We start from the raw sequence: 25418 nt of genomic DNA on the forward strand, positions 1-25418 counted from the left end.
TATAAAATAGCCGTGCATAGTTGAACTATCTGCTCATATATCTCGCGGGCAGTGGGGGGGGTCATTTTAAGGACAAGATGTCCACTACCTGTCCAGTTGAAGGATGGCTTAGTGTATGTCAGGAGCGCCCTAGCTGCCTCTTGCAATCCCCAGCAATAGCCAACTCAGGACACAGACGACGAGGAATTCTTTCCAAGCCTTTATTCCTTTATTACTTTATGACTCTTTCAGAATACTAGTCGCTAGCGCCAAAGCAAGGAACAGCACTGGGGAAAGACAGCTGAGTAGCCTAAGCTCCAGTTAAGGCAGTTGGTCCCTGTTTGAAGGAGAATCATAGGAAGACTCTGAACCTATGGGCTAGGGAGAGATCCTCCCTTTTTCCCTTGGGTCCTCGGGACGCGACTGTTGTTTGCGCGCCAAATGAGCGCTACACCTCCTTTCCGCGCCCTCCATCTGTCGTCGTTCCCTGCGTCTGTGCCAAGTGTCCAGCAAGCCCCCCTCCAGCGCTATCTCACTGTCAAGGTCACTATCTATCCCAGGAATGCTGGCAGGAGGAATCTCTGCCAGCTGCAGTGCTTGTGAGAGATGAGCGAGTGCCTCTCCCACGGATTGCTGTTCCTCCTCAGAATCAAAACTGCTCTGGGGGCCTGGGGCTCTATTGGCTCAGTTTCCATCCTGACAGCATATTACACAAAAATGGTGACAAAGGAAGTGTCTTCTGCTTCCTGTGGAATGTCCCAAGTAGTAGGCTGTGATGAGATACATGGGTTCCACATGTCTGCTGATTTCTCCCAACTTCAGATGTTACACAGAAAACACAAAAAGTGAAAGCACAAATCTCATCTCTTTTCTCCATCAGTGCTGTCATGTGCAAAGCAGCTTTCAGTCTGGGACAGATTTCACTAAGGGAAGATGAACAAGGTCACTAATGGGAATATCAAGTATTGAGACAGGAGGACAGAAAGAAACTCTCATCAGTACCAGCTGATGAGGCTACAATCCCATACAGCATTGGCATGATTAAAATAAATGGTCTTAAGCCTGCCTAACTTTGTATGAGATTGTAGCCAAAGACCACAAAACGTGCCATTGTACTATAGAGTCTAAATTATTTTTTAAAAGGCAAACACTTTTGTAGGCAATAGCCTTCTAGACTAAGGATGTGAACCAAAAGATCCTTAAATCCAGTTTTACATCTGTAAGGGTGCGATCCTATGCATGTTTAGACATTTAAAAAATCCTATAACTCCCAGCATTCCCCAGGCAGTATGGCTGGCTAGGGAATGCTGGAAGTTGTAGGACTTTTTTCTGCCTAAACATGCATAGGATTGCACCCTAAATTAAAGGGCTACTGTACCCTGGATTTTAAAACATGCCTCATTCCCACTTATTAATATTATTCAGAAGTGATGCATTTCAGAGTAAAAAAAGTGTCCTTGCCATCACTTGTAGAGTAAGACTGCAATTCTAAACACACTTACTAGGGTACAAGCCCTGTTGAGCATAATGAGACATACTTTTAGGTAACAGCATATAGGATTGCATTGCACTTATACTTATCAATATTCAAACCTTGGGAAGTGTTGTCAGATTCATTCATAATTTCCAGTTCTGCATCTTCTTGCTATAATTAGTCATAGAATTATTCTGTCTAAGGATGGCTACCCTTAGACTAAAGATTTAGTGTCCAGGAAGATTGAAATGTTCCCCTACTGGTTTCTGCATGTTTGTATTTTTTAATCATAGAATAGTAGGGTTGGAAGGGGCCTACAAGACCATCGAGTCCAACCCCGTGCTCAGTGCAGGAATCCTGACAGATGGCTGTCCAGCTTCATCTTGAATGCCTCCAGTGTGGGTGAGCCCACCAACTCCCTAGGGAATTGGTTCCCTAGGGAATTGGTTCCATTGCTCTAACAGTCAGGGCGTTTGCCTGATTTTCAGCCAGAATCTGGCTTCCTGTGACTTGAGCCCATCATTCCGTGTCCTGCACTCTGGGATAATCAAGAAGAGATCCTGGCCTTCCTGTCTGTGACAACCTTTCAAGTACTTGAAGAGCGCTATCCTATCTCCCCTCAGTCTTCTCTTCTCAAGGCTAAACATGCCCAGTTCTTTCAGTCTCTCCTCATAGGGCTTTGTCTCCAGTCCCCTGATCATCTTTGTTGCCCTCCTCTGAACCCTCTCCAGCTTGTCTGCATCCTTCTTCAAGTGTGGTGCCCAGAACTGGACACAGTACTCCAGATGAGGCCTAACCAGTGCTGAGTAGAGGGGGACTAGTACTTCCTGGGATTTCGAAGCTATGCTTCTATTAATGCAGCCCAAAAGAGCATTTGCCTTTTTTGCAGCCATATCACATTGTTGGCTCATGTTCAACTTGTGATTGACAACAATTCCAAGATCCTTCTCGCTTGTAGTGTTGTTAAGCCATGTATCCCCCATCTTGTAACTGTGCATTTGGTTTCTTTTTCCTAAGTGCAGAACTTGGCATTTATCCCTATTAAATGTCATTCTGTTGTTTTCTGCCCAGCGCTCCAGTCTATCAAGATCACTTTGAATTTTGTTTCTGTCTTCCAAAGTATTAGCTATCCCGCCCAATTTGGTGTCATCTGCAAATTTGATCAGCATTCCCTGCACCTCCTCCTCCAAGTCATTAATAAAAATGTTGAAGAGCACTGGGCCAGGACTGAACCCTGCAGTACCCCACTCATTACCTCTCCCCAGTTTGAGAAGATCCCATTGATAATATTCAAACTGTGTCTCTTAATTCAGGCATGACATATTTGCTGGTGGCTAAGTTATGTATTCTTTTAATAGATGTGTAGGTGAGTGAGCCCTTAATAGTCTGGATGTTGTTATGAGGACTATTAGATCACAGTAAATGGAAGAACAGAGTTGATGCCGGGGTTTGTCACAGGACTTGGTCCCTTGATCCATATCTTTGACGGGTGGCAAGTGGCTGTTCCAAGTTGTAAATCCATCTGTAAACAATGGGTAAAATCCAACCTTGTTGTTGTTGTTGTTGTTGTTCAGTCGTTAAGTCGTGTCCGACTCTTCGTGACCCCATGGACCATAGCACGCCAGGCCTTCCTGTCCTCCGCTCTCTCCCAGAGTGTGCTCAAGTTCATATTCATTGCATCGGTGATGCTTTCTAGCCATCTCATCCTCTGCCGTCCCCTTCTCCTTTTGCCTTCAATCGTTCCCAGCATCAGGGTCTTTTCCAGGGAGTTTTCTCTTCGCATTAGGTGGCCAAAATATTTGAGCTTCAGCTTCAGTATCTGTCCTTCCAATGAGCACTCAGGGTTGATTTCCTTTAGGATTGACTGATTGGACCTCCTTGCAGTCCAGGGGACTCGTAAGAGTCTTCTCCAGCACCACAGTTAGAAAGCATCAATTCTTCAGTGCTCAGCCTTCCTTATAGTCCAGCTAAAATCCAACCTAGACCCCTTGAAATGAGTGGGACTTAAGTTAGTCATGATTGGCCATTCCTTCAAGCCTTTTAAAGAAATGATTCATTTTCCAGGATCATGTAACATCAGCTGAGATGCCTACAGACACTTCTGAAAAAATTACATTAACTATGTCTCCCCTGCAACCCAGTGCTGCTTCTCCTACATAGTCATTAGGCAGGATAGGAGAGTGGTCATGAAGGGGCTCCAGCATGTCTCTAAACAGTTAGACCACAGAGGGTTTGAACTGAATCCATGGAAAGGTGTCAAGTTTTAGTTATTTTAGCCACAATCCTGTGCATGTTTATGTGGGAATCAGACTCATGGAAAACAGTAGGATACATCAGAGTAAACATGCATGGGCTCAGACTGCATATCAGTAGCTTAAGCAAATTAAGCTGTGGTTGGTTGATAAATGAGAGAGGTTGTGAATTAAGGCAGAGCTTATTCTTAAGAACTGGGGATGAAAGAATAAAAATAAAGATAGCCTTTCCTGTAAGCAATGAGTTTATCCTCTCCTTGTTCTCTTATTCAATTATCAGTTACCTTACTCTTTGTTAAATATCTCAAAAAGACATCAGTATTGAGGTTCTGACAGCATAAAAATGGGTTGCATCCAACCTAGTGCAAACACATGGAAGCCTTGTGTTTCCTTGCATCCACCCCTTTTTAGCATCCCCCCCCCAAAAAAACCCCACACACTCGCTGTTGCCAAGGTTCCTCTGACCCTCAGGACAACCTTTTTGTGGGGTGCAGGGGACTGCGGTATGGAGAGGGACTGGAGAATTTCTCAGCTAGTTTCTTTACACCTTATAGTTTCTTTTCAATTTGTAGGCTACATCTTAGAGAGGAAGAAGAAAAAGAGCTACAGGTGGATGAGGCTGAACTTCGACCTTCTGAAGGATCTGTCCTATGAAGCAAAGAGAATGATTGAAGGAGTTGTTTATGAGATGCGAATTTACGCCGTGAACTCTGTTGGCATGTCCCGGCCCAGTCATGCCTCTCAGCCCTTTGTGCCAATCGGTGAGTGTCATCATATCTAGCGTTACTTCTAAAACCTCTGAGAGGGGAGCAAGAGACCCATATAAACACAATGGCTTATTCTTTCTCCAAAAAACAGTCCCAATGTTTAAAACTGCTGACTAGTTATTTAGCTGTTTTATCATATCTAACTTTAAAAAAAAAACCTCTTCCTTGTAAATGGGAGCAGGGAGGTTCTAATTTCATGAAATTGCTGATTAATTTCTAACTGTTAAAATTAGAAGTGTGAGAGACAAGCTAGGTCTCAATGAGAGAGGGGAACTAATTGACTGTGACCTCCCTTTCCTTCTCAACTTCTCCCATTCTTTTATGGGTGCAAATATCATAATATACCACCCAGCGCTCTATTAACCCCCCACACCCCATGGAGCTGCAAGGTTTGATTAAGAAAATATCCATGGAATTATTGTCTTTATATAATTACTATGACCTTCACCATGCAGTGTTTCTATCAGTCCCTGAACTAAGGGCAAACTGTATGAGGCTTGGGGGGTCAGGGGGAAGAACCAGCTGAGTGGTTGAGGTACCACAGTAACAGAAATGACTGAAGTGGTGGGTCAGCAGAAGACAATAAGCTTTCTGAAGGTGACAGTTTGAAACTACAAGACCTCAGTGATGGACCATTGGAGAAAGATAAACTTTAGAAGGAGACGGTTAACTCTGATCTTCAACCACTGCTCAATAATAGCCCTGTGGAGAGAGAAGAAATACAGGAACCCCTGCAGGAAGCATCTGAGCTAAAAGGTCCAAAGTTTTCATGGCATAAGAAATTATTTACTTTATGAGAAATAAGGCTCTACCCAACAAGTTTGGAGATGAGGCACTGGGTTTGTAAAATGTGTTGTGTGGTAACGTGCTCACATCTATACTCCTCCTATGTGTGATGCACCTGCTTTTTATAATGATTGGCTTTAATTAAATGTAGCTTTGGGAAAGCAAATGAGTAAAATGTGTTTGTTGCAACACCATGAGGCAGGATGCTAACATTAGGCTCTCCATCTGTTGTGTGATTTATTTATTTTTTAAGTTGGTGTTATGTTGTACGGAACATTCTGCATGTTTGAAATATTTAAAATAATGCCCACAATATGTTTAAATATCACAGCACTGCTGGACTTATGATAAGCACACATATGGCATGGCAAAAAAATGGCTTAGTTGAAATGTGTTTTCCCTTATTCCACAAAATCGAAATGGTATGTGATTGAACCAAAACGATTTCCTTTGTGCGAAATGACAGATAATCAAAGGAGGTCCTTTGCAGTCTTAGGTGAAATGCTTTGCCAAAAAACATTTTGGTTTTGCACACTCGAGTCTAAAGGATGGAAATGGCACTTCTTTCGTTCCAAATGTCTTTAGGTACAGGAAAACTTTAAACAATGGTAGTGCTGGAATCTAGTTTCACATATATTAATGGTTATGACTTCTGAACCCACAGGTAATCTTGCACTTCTCTTACCCCCACAAATAAATTTGTGATTTCTGTCATCAGTAAACACAGTATATTATTGGGGTAGTTCGTATGTAACCCAAATATCTGCTGGTCTATATACACACTATATAAAAAGACACAAAATTCACATAGCCCAATTTCTCTTCACTCCCCTCCCTCTCTCCCTCCCTCCCTCCCACTTAAACACACACACACTCTTACACCCTCCAGGTTCACTCACCTAAGACTCCGAAACACCCCCCCCAACACCTATGTACACACACTCTTCTCCTGTTCCTCCTTCCTACACAGCTATGGCTGACAGAGCAGACAGATGAAGCTTGTCCCTACTGCACATGAAACATATGTGCTTCATCACATACCACAACGGAGCGATGGTAGATGCATTAGTACTTGCGTCCAGAGCACTTATTGTCCAGGAGGGTCTATCAATAACCACACAGAGACAATATTGGGTTATAAACTGGCCACGATTGGTTATAGCATAGAGTTTGATGTGGTATGGGGCTGGTTCTGATCATCGGCCTGCCCACCTGCTAACCCACGGACATCCCAGCCCGAATGCTGGGTGGCTGCAAAGGGGAGGTTTTGACCAGAGCAGGGGTTGACCATGCCATGGCGTGGGCCATTCACGTGTTACCCCCTGCTCCCCTGGGAGTGGCACTGGCATGCCAACCCCCGAGCTGGGCTGGAGCCCTGTGGCCCACCCCCAGGGACCCGCCCTCTGCTGTGGAGTGGGGTATGTACCCCCTTTCCCCTTGACTTGGATCCAGCCCAATGCCATCCACACTAAACTTGTGACAATGATGCTTAAGAATTGACTTTTAAACCAACTTATGTTGCTATGAAGAAGGCGAAAACCATGTGAAACGAGCCGGTTGTTCCCCAGGTAGAATGCCTTCCCGGCCCCATCAACCAGTGGCCGACAGCAGTCCATAGCAATTGGCAACCTCACTCAGGGCAGAGTGGCTTGGGCAAGTCTGAGGCAGCAGAGTGGGGAGGAGTCCCGAGCCGTGGCCTCTTGAAGTAGCCAAGGAGCAGACTGGAGGGAAAACCTGTGCCCCCAGGTTGCCCCGTCAGCCCCCCCACACACACTGGGCTGTGGGAGGCACGGCCATAAGCAGCTGGGTGCAGCCTTGGACCCCTTCGTTCAGAGCCTTCCTGGCTTACCACCCACGCCGCGGCCCAAACGAGGACCCCTGGTGAGTAGGGGACCCAGGCTTATGTGTCTTTGGCGTGTCGTACCTGGGGCACATGCACAGTGGAATTTCAGTGGTCTCTTCTATATACTGTCAGAGTGAATGTAGAAACTGGGAGCTTCTCTACACAAGGCTTTTATCCTGCAGTCGAGATTGGTTAGTTACGGAAGTTTGCAGGTCCTTTACATGACATCATCAACCTCCTGTGCTTTGTGACTATTTCCGTGGCTTTATTTGTAATGGGGATAACGAGCTATTTAAAAATGGGGATTTGAATCTCAGTGTGTAATGACAGACCAGTTGCGCTATACCATCAGCTATACCAGCAGCTATACCACAGCGCCATCTAGTGGCTATATAATGAAACATATGAAAATTGCAGATAAAGGAAAGCCCCGGACAAAAACAGAGGGAAGTGCATTTAAAGGGCCAATCTTAATCATGCAAAGAATCCAGAAGCAGGAGCCTTGGTAAAGTTGCAGGATAAAAGCCTGGCGAAGAGAAGCCCTCAATCACATCTGTGATAATATGAGCATTACCTAGTTTTACACTTAGAGCTGACAGAAGATTGGTGTACTCCTAATGAAGAGGCACACCAAGCTGAATTCATAACACCAACTCATTTGCCCCTTTGCTGTGCATTCACTGAATTCAGGGCATATAGAACTAGACTGTATTAGGGTGTCCAGTATTAGGATGTCCAGTGCTTTGAACTGATGTTCTTTGTTGGGTACATGGGGTATAGAGGACTCACTGGCAGTCATTTTCCAGTAGTGAGGTTCAAAAATACAAAGGATATAATGATAAAATACATTCCTTTTTTGGGTATTTTATTTCATTCTAGAAGTTTTATACTAGTTATCCTGGTGTATCTGCACCAGAGTAGAATATATGTATGAAATAAGGATTGTGAGGCACTTTATTTAATATTGCTGTCTAGACTTTTATAATCACAGCAACTGATGTACCCACATTATTTTGCTAGCCTTTTTGTTGGCCTTTGATCTGGAATGCATTCATCAAGTGGTACCCAGAGCCATCCAGACACCAGTTTGCTGTCCCTTCCTGTTTTACCCTTAGCTGTTAACCTTGGTGTCACAAGAATTCGTTACAGAGATTATTTTAGCATTACTGCTAGCACCATTTCTGCAGCAGAGATAACATTATGCTGATAAAGTCATATCCCAGCCTTAATTGCCACATGGATCTGTTCCGGACCATGCAGACTGACCATTACAATCTACACTCTACAAGAGTGTCTAGAAGCTGCAGCTGGTGAAGAATGCAGCAGCCCTCCTCCTGACCAGTCACCAACGGCATATAAATCCTATTCTAAATACATTGGGCTCCTTCACACGGAGCTTTTATCCTGCAGTTGAGATTGCTCTTTCACGGACATTTGCGGGCTCTTTACATGATGCCGTGACCCTGCTGTGACCCTGCAGGGCGTCTCCTGCACTAAATGCCCTTTGTTCCATTTTTAAATAGATCACAGATAATGAGCTAACAAATCACCCCTTTGTGTTCTGTTTCCTCCATGAAAAGAGTTAAAGCGGCAAGAAGAGGAGCGAGATCAATGAAAGATAATGGAAGACTCAGATACAGGGAGAAAGAGGGGGGAAGGGGAGGGGGAAAGGAAGGGGGTGAAAGAGGGAGTCGTGATCCGGCATTTAAAATGGAAGCAGAAAGCCCTGTATTAAATGCAGTATTTTAGGCTGGTGTAGAGATGCCCTAAGTCTTGACTAGGGATGTGCGGAACCCCGACCTTTTGTTCCGGGAGGGTTCCGCAGGAATGGAGAGGCGATTCGGTCCTCCCCCCAGAATCCTCCTCAGCTGGCTTTGCTCCACAGTGATTCCACAGAGCTGCCGGCCAGCTCCATAGCGCCAGCGATATGGCCGTCATTGCCATGCCGTATCGCTGGCTGAGAGCTCACTCCAGATGCAAATGGTGTCCGCTACGCCATTTGCAGCCATAAAGCTCTTAGATTAAGCTAAATGCAGCTGCAAATGGCTGCATTTAGCTTAAACTAAGGGCTTTATGGCTGCAAATGGCATAGCAGACACCGGAGTGAGCCCTCAGCCAGCGATATGGCACGGCAATGGCAACCGTATCGCTGGTACTACGGAGCTGGCCAGCAGCTCCGCACGATCACCGCGAGGAGGATCCGGCAGAGGAGGATTCTGGAGGGTGGCGGAAGTGAGTTGTGCCATTCTGCCACGGACTCCGAAGGCCAGATTCTCACAGACTCATTGGGGTCCATGGCGGAATTCTCCACCATCCCTAGTCTTGACTACCTGTCAGCTTCCAATCGCAATTTAAGATGCTGCTGTTAATGTATCAAGCTCTATAGGAGATTAGCATACCGTACAAGTTAATTACCTCTCCTGATGTGAATCCTACCACCCTTTATTATCTTCTGTGGAGGCCCTGCTTTGGGTTAAATCAATATTTAATCAACTAAAGCACAAAATAGGGCCTTCTTTGTCATAGTCCAAGTTTTGTGGAACTTCCTCCAGAGTGTAAAATCCATTGCAAGGATTCTTTTTACAGGTAACTACATTTTTGAGAAGGGGCTGTGGGGGCTTAGTGGTTAAGACACTGAACTGCAGATCGGAAGGTCAGCAGTTCGAGACCCGAGTGCTGCGTGACGGAGTGAGCTCCCGTCTTCAGTCCCAGCTTCTGCCAACCTAGCAGTTCGAAAGCAAGAAATTGCAAGTAGATAAATAGGCACTGCTTCGGCGGGAAGCGTTCAGCGTTCCGTGCACCTCGGTGTTCAGTCATGCCGGCCACATGACCACGGAAGCGTCTTTGGACAGAGCTGGCTCTTCGGCTTAGAAATGGAGATGAGCACCACACCCTAGAGTCGGACACGACTGGTTGGGGACACCTTTACCTTTTACATTTTTGAGAGACATTTGGTGGTACATGTTGAGAATGGCCTTTTAAAATGTTTCTCTGTTACATCACTGGTTGTAGAGTTTTCAACTACATTTTGCAGAATTAAGTCTTTTAAAGCCATCTTTATATTTTTAATAAGAATGCTGGCATATTGCTTTATTACTAAATAATCAACAGATAATCCAAAGTCTCTGGATTTTATGTTCTCTTTAGCTCCTCCAAGTGAGCCAACACACTTTACAGTAGAAGACATTTCTGACACATCTGTTACCTTGAAGTGGAGACCCCCTGAACGGATTGGAGCAGGAGGACTGGATGGCTACAATATTGAGTACCGCAAAGAAGGATGTAAGCAAGCCCTGGTGCATTCTGAAGTGCCCTTCATTGAGTGTTCAAGGTGTATAAGGCTCATCCTTTTAGCTGCCTCTGCTACTGAAGGCAGGAGACTTTGCATAAATAAAGGAGATGGGGGGTGGGACTCCCACAGTTTGGAGAGCAATGGTGTGTCTGCCTTCAAACATCTGGGACTAGGGGCAGGAATATGTGACTTCCAGGCAGGATGAAGCCCCAGGGATCCTCTCCTAGAAATTAACTGTTGCCTGTAATTCTGTAATTCATGACGCATAATCACTAATCGTTCATGACAGAGCTGGCATACATGAGCTATGAGCTGTAAAACCCCCATCCCAGTCTCAGTCCCGCCATGAACTCAGAGGCTGGTCTTGGGCTGGCTGCTGTCTCTCAGCGCCAGCCCGTCCTGCCACCTCCGGTCTTTTAAGAGGAAGAGGGGTGTGCCCTGATATGCTTTCATGTACTGACTGACACAAATGTCTGACATTTGAAACATCGTATCTAAGCTGGTGAAGTGTTAAGATGCACTGGAGAGCCAGTGTAGTGTAGTGGTGAGAGTGACGGACTGGGAGCCGGGAGATCCGGGTTCTAGTCCCCACTTGGCCATGGAAGCTCACTGGGTGACTTTGGGCCAGTCACAGACTCTCAGCCCAACCTACCTCACAGGGTTGTTGTTGTGAGGATACAACGGTGAGGAGGAGGATAATGTAAGCCGCCTTGAGTTCCTTGCGAGAGGGAGAAAGGCGGGGTATAAATGCAATAAATAAATAAATAAATAAATAAATAAAATCTCTCTTCCTAAAGCTCTACTATTCAGCAGATCCATTTTCAAAGAGCTGTCTTTTTCTCTCTTTCCACTTAAATGAGCTGCAGAACCTCCTTTGCGTTTATGTCGCTTCTAGGTTGCAATCTTAAACAGAGTTTACTAGGAAGTAAGTCCCATTGAACCCCGTGGACTTACATCTGCATAAACTAACTTAGAATTATCCCATTAGACCACCCTTCCCCATCCTGGTGCCTCCAGGTGTTTTGGACTTCAGCTCCCATCAGCCCCAGCTAGCATGGCCAATTGTCAGGAATGCTGGGAATTGTAGCCCAAAACATCTGGAGGTCACCACACTGGGGAAGGCTGAATCACATAGTTTCTATAAACCTCTGCTTGAAAAGGATTACCAAGCAAGTGATCTTGTATTTGCAGCCACAGAATGGATTCCAGCTCTTCATGGCCTGATTGAGCGCACCTCAGTCCTACTTAAAGATTTGGTCACAGGAGACAAACTTTATTTTCGCATCAGTGCTGTAAACCTGGCGGGTGCAAGTCAACCAGCAATTACCAAAGAGCCGATTACTGTCCAAGAGATCTTGCGTAAGTATCTAGAGCAAGCACTGAAGCCATTTCTAACGGTATAATTAATGAAGAGATTGTTGGAGGATAAGGTGATAGTACTAGATTACACAGAGAAGGGGAGCACAAATTTGCTGATTTGGTTATAGTTATCCAATATACTAATATCTACATTCAAATAACATACTAGATTTGGGGGAAAAAAGTCCTTATCATGGGTATGTTGCTAGTGGCAGGGAGATGGTTTTATCTATGCTCAGGGTTGCACAGTATGGCCCCCTCAGTCACTAATTTTCATTTCTAACAGAGTCAGGTGCATTGTCAGAGTTTCATTTTTATAAAAAGGAACCTTTCTAGCATTCATTATTGTAGAGCAGCTTTCCGCAACTACAGCCTTTCCCAGCTACTGCCGTTAGCTATGCTAGCCAGGAATGATGGGCATTGTAATCCAACACATCTACAGGGCGCCAGATTGGACATGGCTACTGCATAGGAAAGCTTTTATTTATTTATACATACATACAATTTATTACCCACTTTTCATTATAAAATAATCCCAAAGCAGGGTACAAAACAAATAAAATAACATTATATAGCCTTGACTGATAAAACAGTGAAACGGGAGAACAGAAAGACAAATAAATAGATTTACAAGATGCAGCAGCACAGATTCAAAAAAGCCTGGGTGAACAAATAGGTCTTGTTTGTGCTGAAACCTTGTAATACTCAGTGCCAACCATAAAGAGTGGGGGGGAAATTCCACAATTGGGGTGCCTGTACTGAGAATGCCCTCTCTCTGGTTGCTGTGTATCAAACCACAGGCAAATGCAGCACCATCAAGAGGGCATCCCCACTAGATCTTAATACCTGGGCAGGTACATAAGGGAGAAGGTGCTCCGCCAGGTATCCAAGCCCTAATCTTCATAGAGCTTTATACCTTACCACAAGCACCTTGGACAAAGGCACTCTTCACTGTGGAAGCCACTTGTGTCTCCATTGGCAGCGATGGATCTAGGAGCAAACCCTGCACCTCCTCCTCCAGAGGGAGTGCAATCCCATCCAGAACAGCCAACATTCCTAATTCCTGGACAAGGGAATCACCCATCCACACTGCCTCAGCCTTGTCAGGATTCAGCCTCAGTCTGTTGGCCCTCATCCAGCCCACCACTGCATCCAGACACTGGTCCAAGACCTGTACAGCATCTCCTGACTCAGGTGAAACTGAGAAATAGAGCTGGGTATCATTAGTGTACTGATGACACTTTACTCCAAATCTGATGTAGTGTACTGATGACACTTTACATAGTGTCATCATAGTACATAGTACACATAGTGCACATAGTGTAAGTACACATAGTAAGTACATATAAGTACACATAGTGTGTATTATGATCAAAATGTAAGTACACATAGTGTACTGATGACACTTCACTCCAAATCTCCTAAAGGCCACCTCAGCAGCTCCATATAGATGTTGAATAGCACTGGGGGCTGAACAGAACCCTGTGTGACCCCATACCTTAACTGCCGTGGGCCTGAGGTATTGTCAACCAGTGCTGTCCTCTGGACATGAATCCTCAGATAGGAGTGGTGCCACTGTAGCACTATGCCCCCAACTCCCAATCTGCAGAGCTAATCCAGAAGGATACTGTGGTCGGTGGGGAGTATCCCATGGAGACCGCCTGTGAGCAGCCGGCCCTTCTGATTCCCTCTCGCAAGCGGCACCCACCCCTTGTGGGACGGAGATTGAGCACTTTCAAGAGCAACCCAAAAGGAGCAGAAAAATTCATTTCTGGAACGCGGAAAGCTGGTGGAGCTCGCATAAGAGAACTCTGCTGACCTGCCCCATTCCAGAAATGAGCGTTCCTGCTCCTTTGGGGGCTTGCCCCCAGAAGCACCAAATCTCCATTCCGTATGCGGTAGAGAATCGGCAGGGCTGGCTGCTCATGGTATGGAAGCACCAGTGGGCCCTGATCGAGGAGAATCAACAGGGTTGCACTCTCCCTGACTCTCTCCTGATAAAGGTCATCTGTCAGGGTGACCAAGGCTGATTCGGATCCAAAACCAGGCCTGGACCCAGACTGGAAAGGGTCTAGATTATCCATTTCTTTCAAGAGCGTGTTAAGCACAACTACTTACCCCTTCCCCAAGAAGGGGACATTAGTGACTGGGAGATAGTTATTAAGAACATCTGGGTCCAGTGTGGGTTTCTTGAAAAGCAGGCGCACCACCACCACCTCTTTCAAGGCACTGGGCACCTGCCCCTCCCATAGTGGTGTGTTTACAACACACTGGATCCACCCAGTATCAGTCTGCTACAGCTAGTTGAAATTATTCTTGAGGGGCAAGGGTTGAGAAGGCAAGTAGTTGAATGCACCACCTGAAGTGTTTACCTGATTGAGCCTCTAAAGCTGACACTGATCCTACAAAACCAGACCAGCTGGAACACTGGGCACCTCATTTGGACTTGCATCAGTTTTGATCACTGAAAGAACTGGCCCTGATCCAAAGCCCCTATTCCATTCTTCCCCTTCTAATTGTAGCCTTGGTGGCTGCATTGTCTAAAACAAAAAATATCTAAGAATCACATAACTACACATAATTTGCCCTAAGCTGATCTGAATGCCACTCTCAAGTTTTGCGCAAGATCTAGTAATTTTGGCTGATTACATCAGTCAAATTATGTTTCCATAGGATGTATAATGTATTATGGTGCTTGCCCTTCCTTTGAGAAGGTTGGTTCTGATATTCAGTAAACTTGTTGTTGTTCAGTCGTTCAGTCGTGTCTGACTCTTCGTGACCCCATGGACCATAGCACGCCAGGCCTTCCTGTCCCACGCTCTCTCCCGGAGTGTGCTCAAGTTCATATTCATTGCATCGGTGATGCTATCTAGCCATCTCATCCTCTGCCGTCCCCTTCTCCTTTTGCCTTCAATCTTTCCCAGCATCAGGGTCTTTTCCAGGGAGTTTTCTCTTCGCATTAGGTGGCCAAAATATTTCAGCTTCAGCTTCAGTATCTGTCCTTCCAAGGAGCACTCAGGGTTGATTTCCTTTAGGATCGACTGATTTGACCTCCTTGCAGTCCAGGGGACTCGTAAGAGTCTTCTCCAGCACCAGTTCAGTAAACTAGCATCCCAGATTATTAACACTTTAGTTGTACACAGCATTTTTGAATATTTATGGAATTATCTTCCTCAAAATAGCTTTCTTGCCATTTGACGGATTGCAGTGGGTTTATTTCTGATATTTCACTTTCATGCTTGGTGTGCATTTCCAAGGGAAGTGAGGACAACACGCTGCTGTCTGGACATTTATAATCATTAATCATCACCTTGTCTGCAGCCCAAAAGTACAAGTGGTCTAATTCAGTTGGCTGGAGTCCCAAAAGACGGTACAGCTATGTAACTGCTAAATCCTCATCCCTGTCTGGAGTTGATCAAGACATTTACCAGAGTTCCAATAACAGCACTATGACCCAGAACAGCATTGTTATGTTCACCCCAATTCTCCAAGCAGTGAAAAATCTAGAGGTTCAGTGCCACCCAGGTTTGGTTTCCTTCAGAATGAGGTCACTAGAGGCTTAGAGCTTCTTTAGATGAGCGATTTATTGCACACTCATGATTGGCCACTCACGGACGTTTGCGGGTCCTTTAGATTACATCGTCAACCTCCAGGATGCCTTGCATGCTTTTCCTCATTCATCCTGCTTTGAAAAAGCATGGAGATAATCTGATATATTGGCAGCACCAACTAGTGGCTGTATAATAAAACATATAGAAAACACACCTCCACCGGCCCCCACCCACCTCCAGGGTGCCACCTTCTTGAGATTCCTCTCTGCCGCACCACATCCCGTGTGGGGCGACAGTGGGTGCACTGACCCATCCTTTGTGCTGTGTGACAGGTCCCCCTCTCCTGGTGGCAGGGAGGTCCCACACTGCCCCTCCTGATCCCCCACCCCCAAGAAAGCACATGTCTGCACCATGCAAAGGAGCTGATGTTAAAGCCACAAAGAATCTGGAAGCAGAAGCCCTGGTAATGATGTGGGATTTTAGCCTGGTGTGGTGAAGCTCTCACTTGCATTTTGTAATGTTTGTGTTTATTTACAAATATATAAGGTTGAGCATAGGCGGAGCTTCACAGCTTAAACCACTCCAACAGACACCCCAAATCTTCCAGAGCTCCAGCTTTATCCTCTGACCTTGTTCCCCCGCCCTCGTCTCAGACAGCAGACTGCTTGGTTTTATTCTTTTCCTTTTACGCAGACATCTCATTAGCACCTTCCACAGCCAGGAGGGGGGAATCTAGCCCTGATTCCCAAATAGCCCTGATTCCCGCTCCTCCCAGCAGAGGCCGGTTAGGGAAGCCCCCCATGCAGAGCAATTGAGCCAGCTGAGTCCCCTTCACTCCTGTGATGGAGGAATGACAGGGACTTGGTCAGCTCTGCCCCAGTCTCATCTGCCCTGCTGCCTCCTCGCAGTGGGAGAAGGAAGCGGGATGGGTGAAGCAGAGCCAGCCAAGTCCCTGTCGCTCCTCCAGAGGAGCGAAGGGGCCTTGGTCAGCTGAGCTCTGCTGCATTCGGGGCTTCCTTGACCAGGAAAGCCCGTGCGCAGCAGAGTTGCAAGCAAGTCAGGGTGGAAACCAAGTTCCCTGAAGGTAGAAAGTTCTGAATCCACAGAATTAAGTCAACAATTGCAAGAATATACACAAATTCTGCCCTGAGGAAGAGAGATGTTTTGCACTGGGGAGAGGAGAGGAGCATTTTGTACTCCTTGTTCATAACTGTTATCCCAGCTATAATGTTTGTATCGTGGTCTCCCACTAGAGCAGAGGTGGGCAACCTGTGGATCTCCAGATGTTGCTGGACTCCAGATCCTATCAGGCCCAGCCAACAGGATGAATGGTCAGGAAGGATGGGAGTTGTAGCCCAACAGCATCTGTAGGGCCACAAGTCACACGCCCCTGCACTAGAGTCATGTCCCTCACATACAGCTACCCTTCATGGCTCTGCTTGAACATGGAGTGGGAATGTACCAGTTCTGTTTCTAGCATGTCTTCTGCTCCTCAAACACCCTTGCAGTATTTGCCACTGGCATGGATTTATTTGAAGTCAGGACTGCACAATCATATTCAGCCCCTGAACATAGGATGATGGCTTTCACTCCAAATTTCTTGAATTTATAACAACTCAACATGAATTGCTAGCATCATTCCTTAAGTTTTCTCATAAATTTGATATATCCCATCTTTTGAAATAGTTTGATTTAATAATCCTCTAACTTGATTTCTGATTCACAGAGCGTCCCAAAATCTGGCTGCCCCGCAATCTCAGGCAGACTCTAATGAAGAAAGTGGGTGATACAATCAACACTGTAATTCCTTTCCAGGTATGTGATTGAACCCAGTTGATCATAGTATGAACTCTTATCCCCAATCCAGCAATTCCCAGAGGGCATAGGTGTACCAGTGGATTCCTGGAGCCCCCCTCTTCCAGATTCCTTAGTCATTCACTAGAGGGGCAACTTCATAAACCTAATGAAGTTGCTGCTTCCATTGAAGTGAATATGAAAACCACTGCTCACTTCAGAAATCAGAATGCAAATAGCTATTCCACTCTGTTTCTCTAACCTATTAAATTTAAGATTCATACGATCTCAAAACCTATAGTCGATTCTAAGGATTGTTCAATCCAACAAATGTTGCTCATTTGTCATGAAGCACTTTTCTTAAACGTAGTGCTTGAGAAGCCAATCACACATTTTCCCAGAGTGCAAATACCAATATTTTCACAGTGGAAATATTGCTGCATGTCATGTTTCCTGTAGAACAGCTAGTGGCTTTGGATGGGGATATACATTCTCTTCATCATCAAAAGATGCCCAGATGTGCTTCCCAGTCAGCTACCTGTATATAAGCCTGATTTTGCATGTGGATTTTAATGGTGCCTTTCCTGACTCTGATGATACAGAGAAATAGAGTTGAATATTGCTAGCATACTGATGACACTTGACTCCAAATCTCCTAGTGACCACTTTCAATGGCTCCATATAGGTGTTAGATACCCAAGGGAGGCTTGGAAGGTGGCAGCAAGGGAGAGGGCCTTCTCAGTTGTGGCCCCCCATAAACCATGGCTTATTGTGATGTCCAAATATAGCCATTTGCTGCAAGTGTATAACTTGTTTATACATCTGAATCTCAAAGTGAATTCTAAGCAGACTTGCATCACAGATGGAAAGGAAAGCTTTCCGAATCCCCCAAAGCAGCCAGATTTCATAGGAACAACATGGATTTTTTCAAAGTTACTGTTTGGTAAGAGGGGGTTGAAAGAGAAGGAAGCCAGATTCCAGCTGAACACCAGGAAAAACCTCCTGACTGTTAGAGCAATACAACAATGGAACCAATTCCCTAATGGGCTCTCCCACACTGGAGGCATTCAAGATGAGGCTGGACAGCTATCTGTCAGGGATGCTCTGACCTGGATTCCTGCATTGAGCAGGGGGTTGGACTTGATGGCCTTGTAGACCCCTTCCAACCCTACTATTCTATGATTCTATGAAGAGTCAACCCAATAATTTTTAGGAGGTGGGAAGAAAATTCTTCCTTCCATCTAATAAAAGGGAATTCCCCTCCCACCAACATGTAGGCTGTGGCTTGCCTTTTTAAGCAGAGCCTTAACAGTTTGGGATTGACATGTTTATCACAGACATGTCCCCAGAGAGCAGCAGACAGGAAGATACAGATGACAACAGGAGGAAACTCTAAATTAATTTTGTGATAGTCAGGGCATTTAAAAGGGATTTCGTGGCACCATGATGTGTGTGTTAGGTTTCCTCTGTGCAAGAGTGGCAAATGTGTGATGTGGAAAGTGAATGAAAATGCAGTCACTGAACAAGAGAGAAGGATTTTTCTTCATATAGGGTATGTGATTAAAACCACCAAATACTCAATAACATTACTTTCAATCTGGCCATTTTTCTTCTACAGGGTAAACCTAGACCTAAAGTTATCTGGACAAAGGATGGTCAGCCAGTAGACTCCAAGGAGGTAGCGATTCGAAACAGCAACACAGACAGTATCCTGTTTATTCGAAAGGCTGAGCGCCATCATTCTGGAATATATGAAGTGGAGGTGCAAATAGAAAACATGAGTGATAAAGTTACTATTACCATGCAGATCATGGGTAAGAAATTGCTGAAGTCTTAGGAGTTCTTCATTTAAATTTAGTCACTTTAATATAGGGATTTCTTGCAGGTGTATGTACAGAACTTCAAGTGCTTGCAAGAACATTCCCATTCATCTCAGTGAGAGCAGCTGACTGAGAGACTGAGGGCTTCTGTAAACCAGGGTTTTATCCCACACCTTTACTGGGGTTTCTGCTTCCAGATTCTTTGTGGGATTAAAATCAGCTCCTTTACACGTGTTTACATGTAATTTGGGGGGGGGATTTCCTTTCTCTGCAAGTTCTGTATGTTTCATTATACAGCCACTAGATGGTGCTGTGGTATAGCAGAATTGCAGAATGTCATGCAGCCACTGCAGTGCTTCATCGTACTTTTAGAAAAAATGCCACTTTCCCTGATCTTTAAAAAAAAAAAAAAAACAGAATAAAGGTTATAAAGCACAGGAGAGGCTTTGGAGGTTGACGGCATCGTGTAAAGGACCCGCAAACTTCCGTGAGTGACCAATTATGAGCCCACAATAAAGGCGTTGTGGAGAGATGCCCTGAACTACAAATGCTTAAGTCCCTGGATCAAATCTTGCTTCTGCTAGGAACTCAGGGTCTAGCTACACTTAACGTTAAATGCGTTGCTTGCAACAATGTCAGTTTTCTTGAAAATTAAAACCAAAGAAGGGATGATGAATAGTGTTATAAACGTAGTGTTAGAAACAAAGCTCCCATTGGCACCAATGGGCACCTTTTCCCCCTACTATTATTTGCAGATTGGGTTGGGGTGCGGTGCTCAGGTTTGCAGCAGGCAAGGGAAGAGTTAATCTTCCCTCCCCACAAATACCGTGACTGGTCTACTGTAATGGGCTGTGTCCTTGAGCTACTTCAGCCTCCCTTGCATTTGGTTTAAGTTTTTTTTTAAAACACTGACACTGCTGCAAGTGACACATTTAACATTACATGTAGTTAGGCTCTCACTAGATGGCCTTAGGCAAGCCCCTATCTTGTTTGCAGACTCAGTTCTCCCATATGGAAGATGAGGTATAATAATACTGATTTGCCTTGGAGCAGCTCCCTCCACTGAAATGAATGGGAAAGCCCATGAATACATGAACTGTGTGTGTCCAGGACCAGGGCAAGTCTGTCAGAATTGGAAAACATATACAGGCACAGGGGCCCCTTATGAGGGGACCATGCCTGCCAAATTTCAGACAAATAGGTGCTGGTGGTTTGTGCTACACATCTTTAGATTTTGATTTTGTTAAAAGGGAACTCCCAATACCTTTTTTATTTCTTAGCAGAATTGGATGAAATTTCGAGGGATAGTTGTCCCTTCTGAGGGAATCAAACCTGCCACATTCCAGATGAATAGGTGCAGGGAACTTTGTGCAAGAGCAGCCTTTAGAGTTTGAGGATTTCCAAAAAAGTATGAGATTGTCCCCGTGTTTTTTGTGGGAAATTGTTATGAAAAGGACATACAGCACACAGATGGTTAAGCAACCTGCAACATTTCAGAAGGATCAGTGGAGCATTTCTTGTGGAACGGGAAGGTTCACATTGGGGGAAGGGGCATTGATTCACTATCCCTTATCCCTCCATATTTTCAGGGGGGCCAGGGAGGATTTGTATGAAAATGACATATGTCATTGTGGTGTCCCTATATTTTGGAGGCAAGAAACTCGAAAAATTTCAAAAGGATAGGTGCAAGGGCTACGAAGTTATGGTGAATGAAAAGCAGTTTAAGACCTTTTTTTGTTTTCTGCTCAATTGACAGTGAAGTCACAGAATGTGTTCAGCATGGAGGGTGATTTTGGAGCATATAGTGGCAGATGCAGAAGAATTTGAGCATCCAGAATTTTACAAGCAGGCACCCAATGCTACATCCTCCCAGATCCCTCAGACGCTACCAAACCTCTTTTAATGTCCCTGCTCTGGGGAGAGAACCAGCAATGCACACTGAGCACTGGATCAGTCGTGCAACATATTACTTCAACATGGTTTCCCCAAAGCACCGGGATTGGAGAGCCCTGGTAAAATATGCACTGTGATTAGAGCTGCCAGTCACAAAACTACACTGCCTTCTATCTCCAATCTGGTGTTTTCCTTATATGGAGAGCTTGAGGAGAAACATAGCAATTTTTGGAGACAAACTGTGTGTCTGTGTTCTTCTGAATCCTGAGTCTTCAGGAGTGTTCAGTTACAGGAGTGTTCACTGAAGGAACACTTCAGGAGTGTTCAGTTGATCTGCTTCAGAAAAGCCCCACTTTAATTTGGGCATCTCCCAAATCTCTCTGAATCAAGCTTGGATTTTGGCCAAATCTGAAGCATGCCCCTACAGGCTATCAATTTGTTTCTGGGCTAAATTCAAGGCACTGATTCTTATTTTTGAAGCCCTATGTGGCCTAGGTCCAGCATACGTGGGAGAATGCCTTGTCCCATATATACCTCCCACTTCTAGCCAGGAAATCTTATTGCAGATGCCAACTCAGAATCTAAACAAAGCATTTTCAGTGGTGGCGTTATCCATCTGAAATCTGCCTGATCCAGGTCCTTGGCTAATTTAGGGGTGCTTTTAAGGATTCTAAACATATCAAAGTAGGCATATAACTATAAATGTGCTGGATATGTAGCCACTCTTGTAGACGTTGATTTATTTTCTATACTAGCTCTTATGAATTGTTGGTTATTACTGTATTTAAATGTTTGCTTTACATTTATATTTTAGCTTTTAGGATACTTACTGTTAATTGAAAAGCAGACTATAAATATACATCTGGCCATAATCCAAAGAGATTTGTCATTGTTGGGGACTTCCAATTGCCACCTCCTCACTGATTTCCAGCATAGACTATAAAGCAATCTGTAGTTAGTAAGACCTATTTTTCTTCCAGAACTGGTTTCTTCAATAAGAGAATAATGGTTCGGGTGTGGATTACTGTGCTGTATCTTATTCTGCAGATAAGCCTGGTCCTCCTCAGAATGCAAACATTGTGGATGTGTGGGGATTCAATGTTGCACTAGAATGGAAACCACCCCAGGATGATGGCAATGCTCAAATTACAGGATACACAGTCCAGAAAGCAGACAAAAAAACAATGGTAAGGATTATTCGGCCCCCCAGCCACCCACTCAATGCCACATGAGGCATACAAGTTGTCCACTCTTGAGCCATACAAGTTGTCCACTCCTGCTCTAAGGAATTCCTTTTCCCCAGAATCATCTGTTGTAAGAACTATGGCTTGCCAGTTCATCATTATATCTGCTAGATTCTCCTGCCCCCCAGTATTTCATATACTTCTGCCAAACACCAGGTTTTTGCATTCTCCATAATGTTCCAGAAATCCAGACTGAGCACATCATTGTGTGTGGCCTTTGCAAGATCTCTCACTTTTCTGACACTGCCTTATTTAATTTCAGGAATGGTATACTGTTTTTGATCACTATCGACGCACTAACTGTGTAATCTCAGAGTTGATTATGGGAAATGAATACTATTTCCGCATCTTCAGTGAAAATCTGTGTGGACTGAGTGAAAATGCTGCAACCACCAAAAACTCTGCATTCATTAAAAAAGCAGGTAACGGAGTGGTGATAGGAATTTGCGCTTCAAAATTCTCATCAAAAATCACCTTTGCAAATTTTGATGTCAAAATAATCGTATTCTATGAAGTATTCCCTGAATATCTGCTATTGGTGTCTGTCATAAGATAATATTTCGTATCAGACTATTGATGTGTTCCAGTAATTGACAGATGAATGCTAAATACTATTACATGCCAACAGTATTGATTGATGATGTACAGTGTCAGCTCTCAGTGCTTTCAGAGAACAATTTCCACATCAATATCTGCCAAGGAGCCTCTGTGGGTCTGCCACAGAAGCCCCGTGCATTGTAGAAGATCCTGGGCCATGCTCTAGGATGTACAGTTAGTTTACATGGGGCAGTGTTGCCCATCTTACCTTTGTACATTATGAACTGACAGTATGGTCTAGAACGCACTGAACATTCCCCTAAGTGTGCGGCTGAAACACTTAGATATCAGGGGGATATCAGTAGTAGTAAGCAAGGCATTCTTTACATTGAAGAACCTGTGAGAAACTTTCAAATAACCCAGATAGATTAACAAACCAATGATAGTTCATATTTGACAGTATTTTATGGTTAGCATGCCATTAACACTTGGTAGCTGATGTGTAAGGGAACAATGTAAACTTAAAGCATTTGATGAGTAACATCTAATGGCAAGTAGTATTTGACAGTTGACTGCTTATAAGGTTTCCTATTTGAAGCCTGCCAAATTCAAACCAATTGGCAGATGCAAACAAGTTTTAAAGTTTCAAAATGTCAGGTATTTGCCAATCTTCTGTGCGTGTGCATGTGTGTGCACGTGTGTGCGTACACACTCACACACAAACATTCCCGAGATTCTGCCACACTTTAGAGTGACCAAGAAACTGAACCAAAGGACAGGTTTGATTCTTAATGGTCAGGATTAGCAATGTCTAGGAATGCCATTAGACCCTGCCCTACTCATGCCCCAAGCACCTTTGCCTTTTACAACATGAAAACGGCCATACTTTGTTCCTATAGGGAAAGGGAAGAGGGAAGAGAGTATGTGTGTGTGTGTGGGGGGGGAGAATGAATATGGGAAGGAGAGAAAGAGGGTCAAAGGAATGGGGAGTGGGGAGAAACAAAGGAAAGAGCAAGCAAAGTATTTCCACTGAGGGCAGATAGGAGTCCTGGAATGAGGAGGGATGGCGTGAGGGAATGGAGTGGAGAGGGATGAGGTTAAAGGCTGCCCTTTCATCCCAGGCACCTTTCCCCCCATGAAATGTCATGGGTCTTTTGCTCATTCCAAATAAAAGAAGCTAAGGACTGCCTCACTGATATGGTAACAGCAGAAAAAATAGAAGTGTTTCTTTCTCCTTTTTTTAAAATTGGAGGACGTGCAGAAGAGGGGACCATCTTATTTATCTGGTTGGTGTGTCAACATTACTGTTAACTCACCATGGTTCTTAATATTTCAATATGCTTGAGCTGGTAAGTTTAAAATTATATTACATCATGGGCAAAATTAAAGAAATGCAATTCTTCCTTGAACCTCCTTCCCTTTTTCAAACTGCAGGTACAGATTATAAACCCCCCAGCTACAAAGAGCATGACTTCTCTGAAGCACCAAAATTCACTCACCCACTTCCAGATCGCTCAGTGGTTGCTGGGTACAATGCTACACTCAGCTGTTCTGTAAGAGGAAGCCCAAAGGTACACAATACATCAATTTTCTCAGTGTGGACCAAGTGAGGAGAAAAAACTCGGAATTCTAAGTGAGAACATTACTTTTTTCGAGCTGAGTAGGCAGTATAAGACATGTCAAAAATTATATGTTTATTGAAGCACTATAAAGCTTACTAACAGGTGAGCCAGAAAGGCATCTGGGCTAGGAAGTGGGTGGTGGTAAGCGTTGCTGTCCTCTAGCAGGGAGCCAAAATACTCCCACAGCAGCAAGCTTAGGTGTTGGTATTGCAACATTTCAGGACAAGAAGTTGGCCTAGGCATTATGATGGGAAGGAGAGCAGAGGGTCTGCATAGTTTGTATGAAGAGCATCACTCCTGGGAGAGGCAGAAAAAGAAGTGTGAGTGGGGGGGCGGAGGGGAATTGGGGAGTGAGGGAACTGCAGGAGAGCATTGTCATATGGCATGTAGGTAGAAACAGGCAGTTAAGAGTTTCTGATAGGAAATGGCTGATAGGAAGGGGAGGATTTGGTTGAGGACAAACTCCCCATCCCTCCACTTTGAGGCTTGGGTAGCATGCCAACAAGCTACAGGCATCTATGAATGGGTCTGGCCCTCCTCCTCCTCCCCCAGTCTTGAAGATGACCTGCGTTACACTTCCTCCCACTAGTAGTTCTTATTTTCATTTACTCAGCCCAAAATCTTCTGGTTCAAAAACAAAGTGGACCTTTCTGGAGATGCCAGATACCGCATGTTCAGTAAGCATGGAGTGTTGACTTTGGAAATCCGAAAGCCCAGCCCATTTGATGGAGGCCTTTATACCTGCAAAGCTGTGAATGACTGTGGTGAGGCTGAAATAGAGTGCCGACTGGATGTCAGAGGTAAGGCAGAAGTCTCTGTAAGGAAAACAACGGTGTCTCCACAGCTTTTGAGTGTTCTCATAAGCTAGGTGGGGGGTTGTCGTTTGGATCAAAAGATACTTTTATTCTGTGTCTTCCATGTGTGAGTACAAATGAAGATGTATATAATAAGACTAAATGATAACAACTGGCTCCTTAGTTGAACAATGAATTGCAACACCGTAGACGTTTCCTTACAGTTTATGAGCCTGTCTGAGTGGGAGCCAGGCAAGTGGCTACAATTACTCATTGTAGAAACTTGCTTACACAGCTTCATTCAGCAGTTTTCATATGCACAATCTAGAAAGAAAGGTGTTTCAAAGAACTTGCAACATACAGAAAAAAGCTATGTGCAGCACTCATAAATTGTGCACAGGGATATTTGTT

At 44.6% G+C, this 25418-nt stretch overlaps 1 protein-coding gene across 1 annotated transcript in view; it reads left to right on the plus strand.

Annotated features, from left to right (window-relative positions):
• The window catches only part of MYBPC3 (myosin binding protein C3), a 110061-nt gene extending 84980 nt beyond the window's left edge, over nt 1-25081 (plus strand). Inside the window, exons 23-31 of the mRNA XM_084848975.1 lie at nt 4278-4466; nt 10249-10383; nt 11585-11752; nt 17030-17118; nt 18716-18911; nt 21858-21997; nt 22317-22476; nt 24026-24162; nt 24827-25081. Of these exons, the coding sequence (XP_084705101.1) occupies nt 4278-4466; nt 10249-10383; nt 11585-11752; nt 17030-17118; nt 18716-18911; nt 21858-21997; nt 22317-22476; nt 24026-24162; nt 24827-25081 (1469 nt within the window). The remainder of the gene's footprint in view (nt 1-4277; nt 4467-10248; nt 10384-11584; nt 11753-17029; nt 17119-18715; nt 18912-21857; nt 21998-22316; nt 22477-24025; nt 24163-24826) is intronic.
• Nucleotides 25082-25418: the final 337 nt, after the last annotated feature.

Source organism: Heloderma suspectum, chromosome 1 (assembly GCF_057233095.1).
Source record: "Heloderma suspectum isolate Gila_16-S chromosome 1, 16-S_ref, whole genome shotgun sequence".
Lineage (NCBI taxonomy): Eukaryota > Metazoa > Chordata > Lepidosauria > Squamata > Helodermatidae > Heloderma > Heloderma suspectum.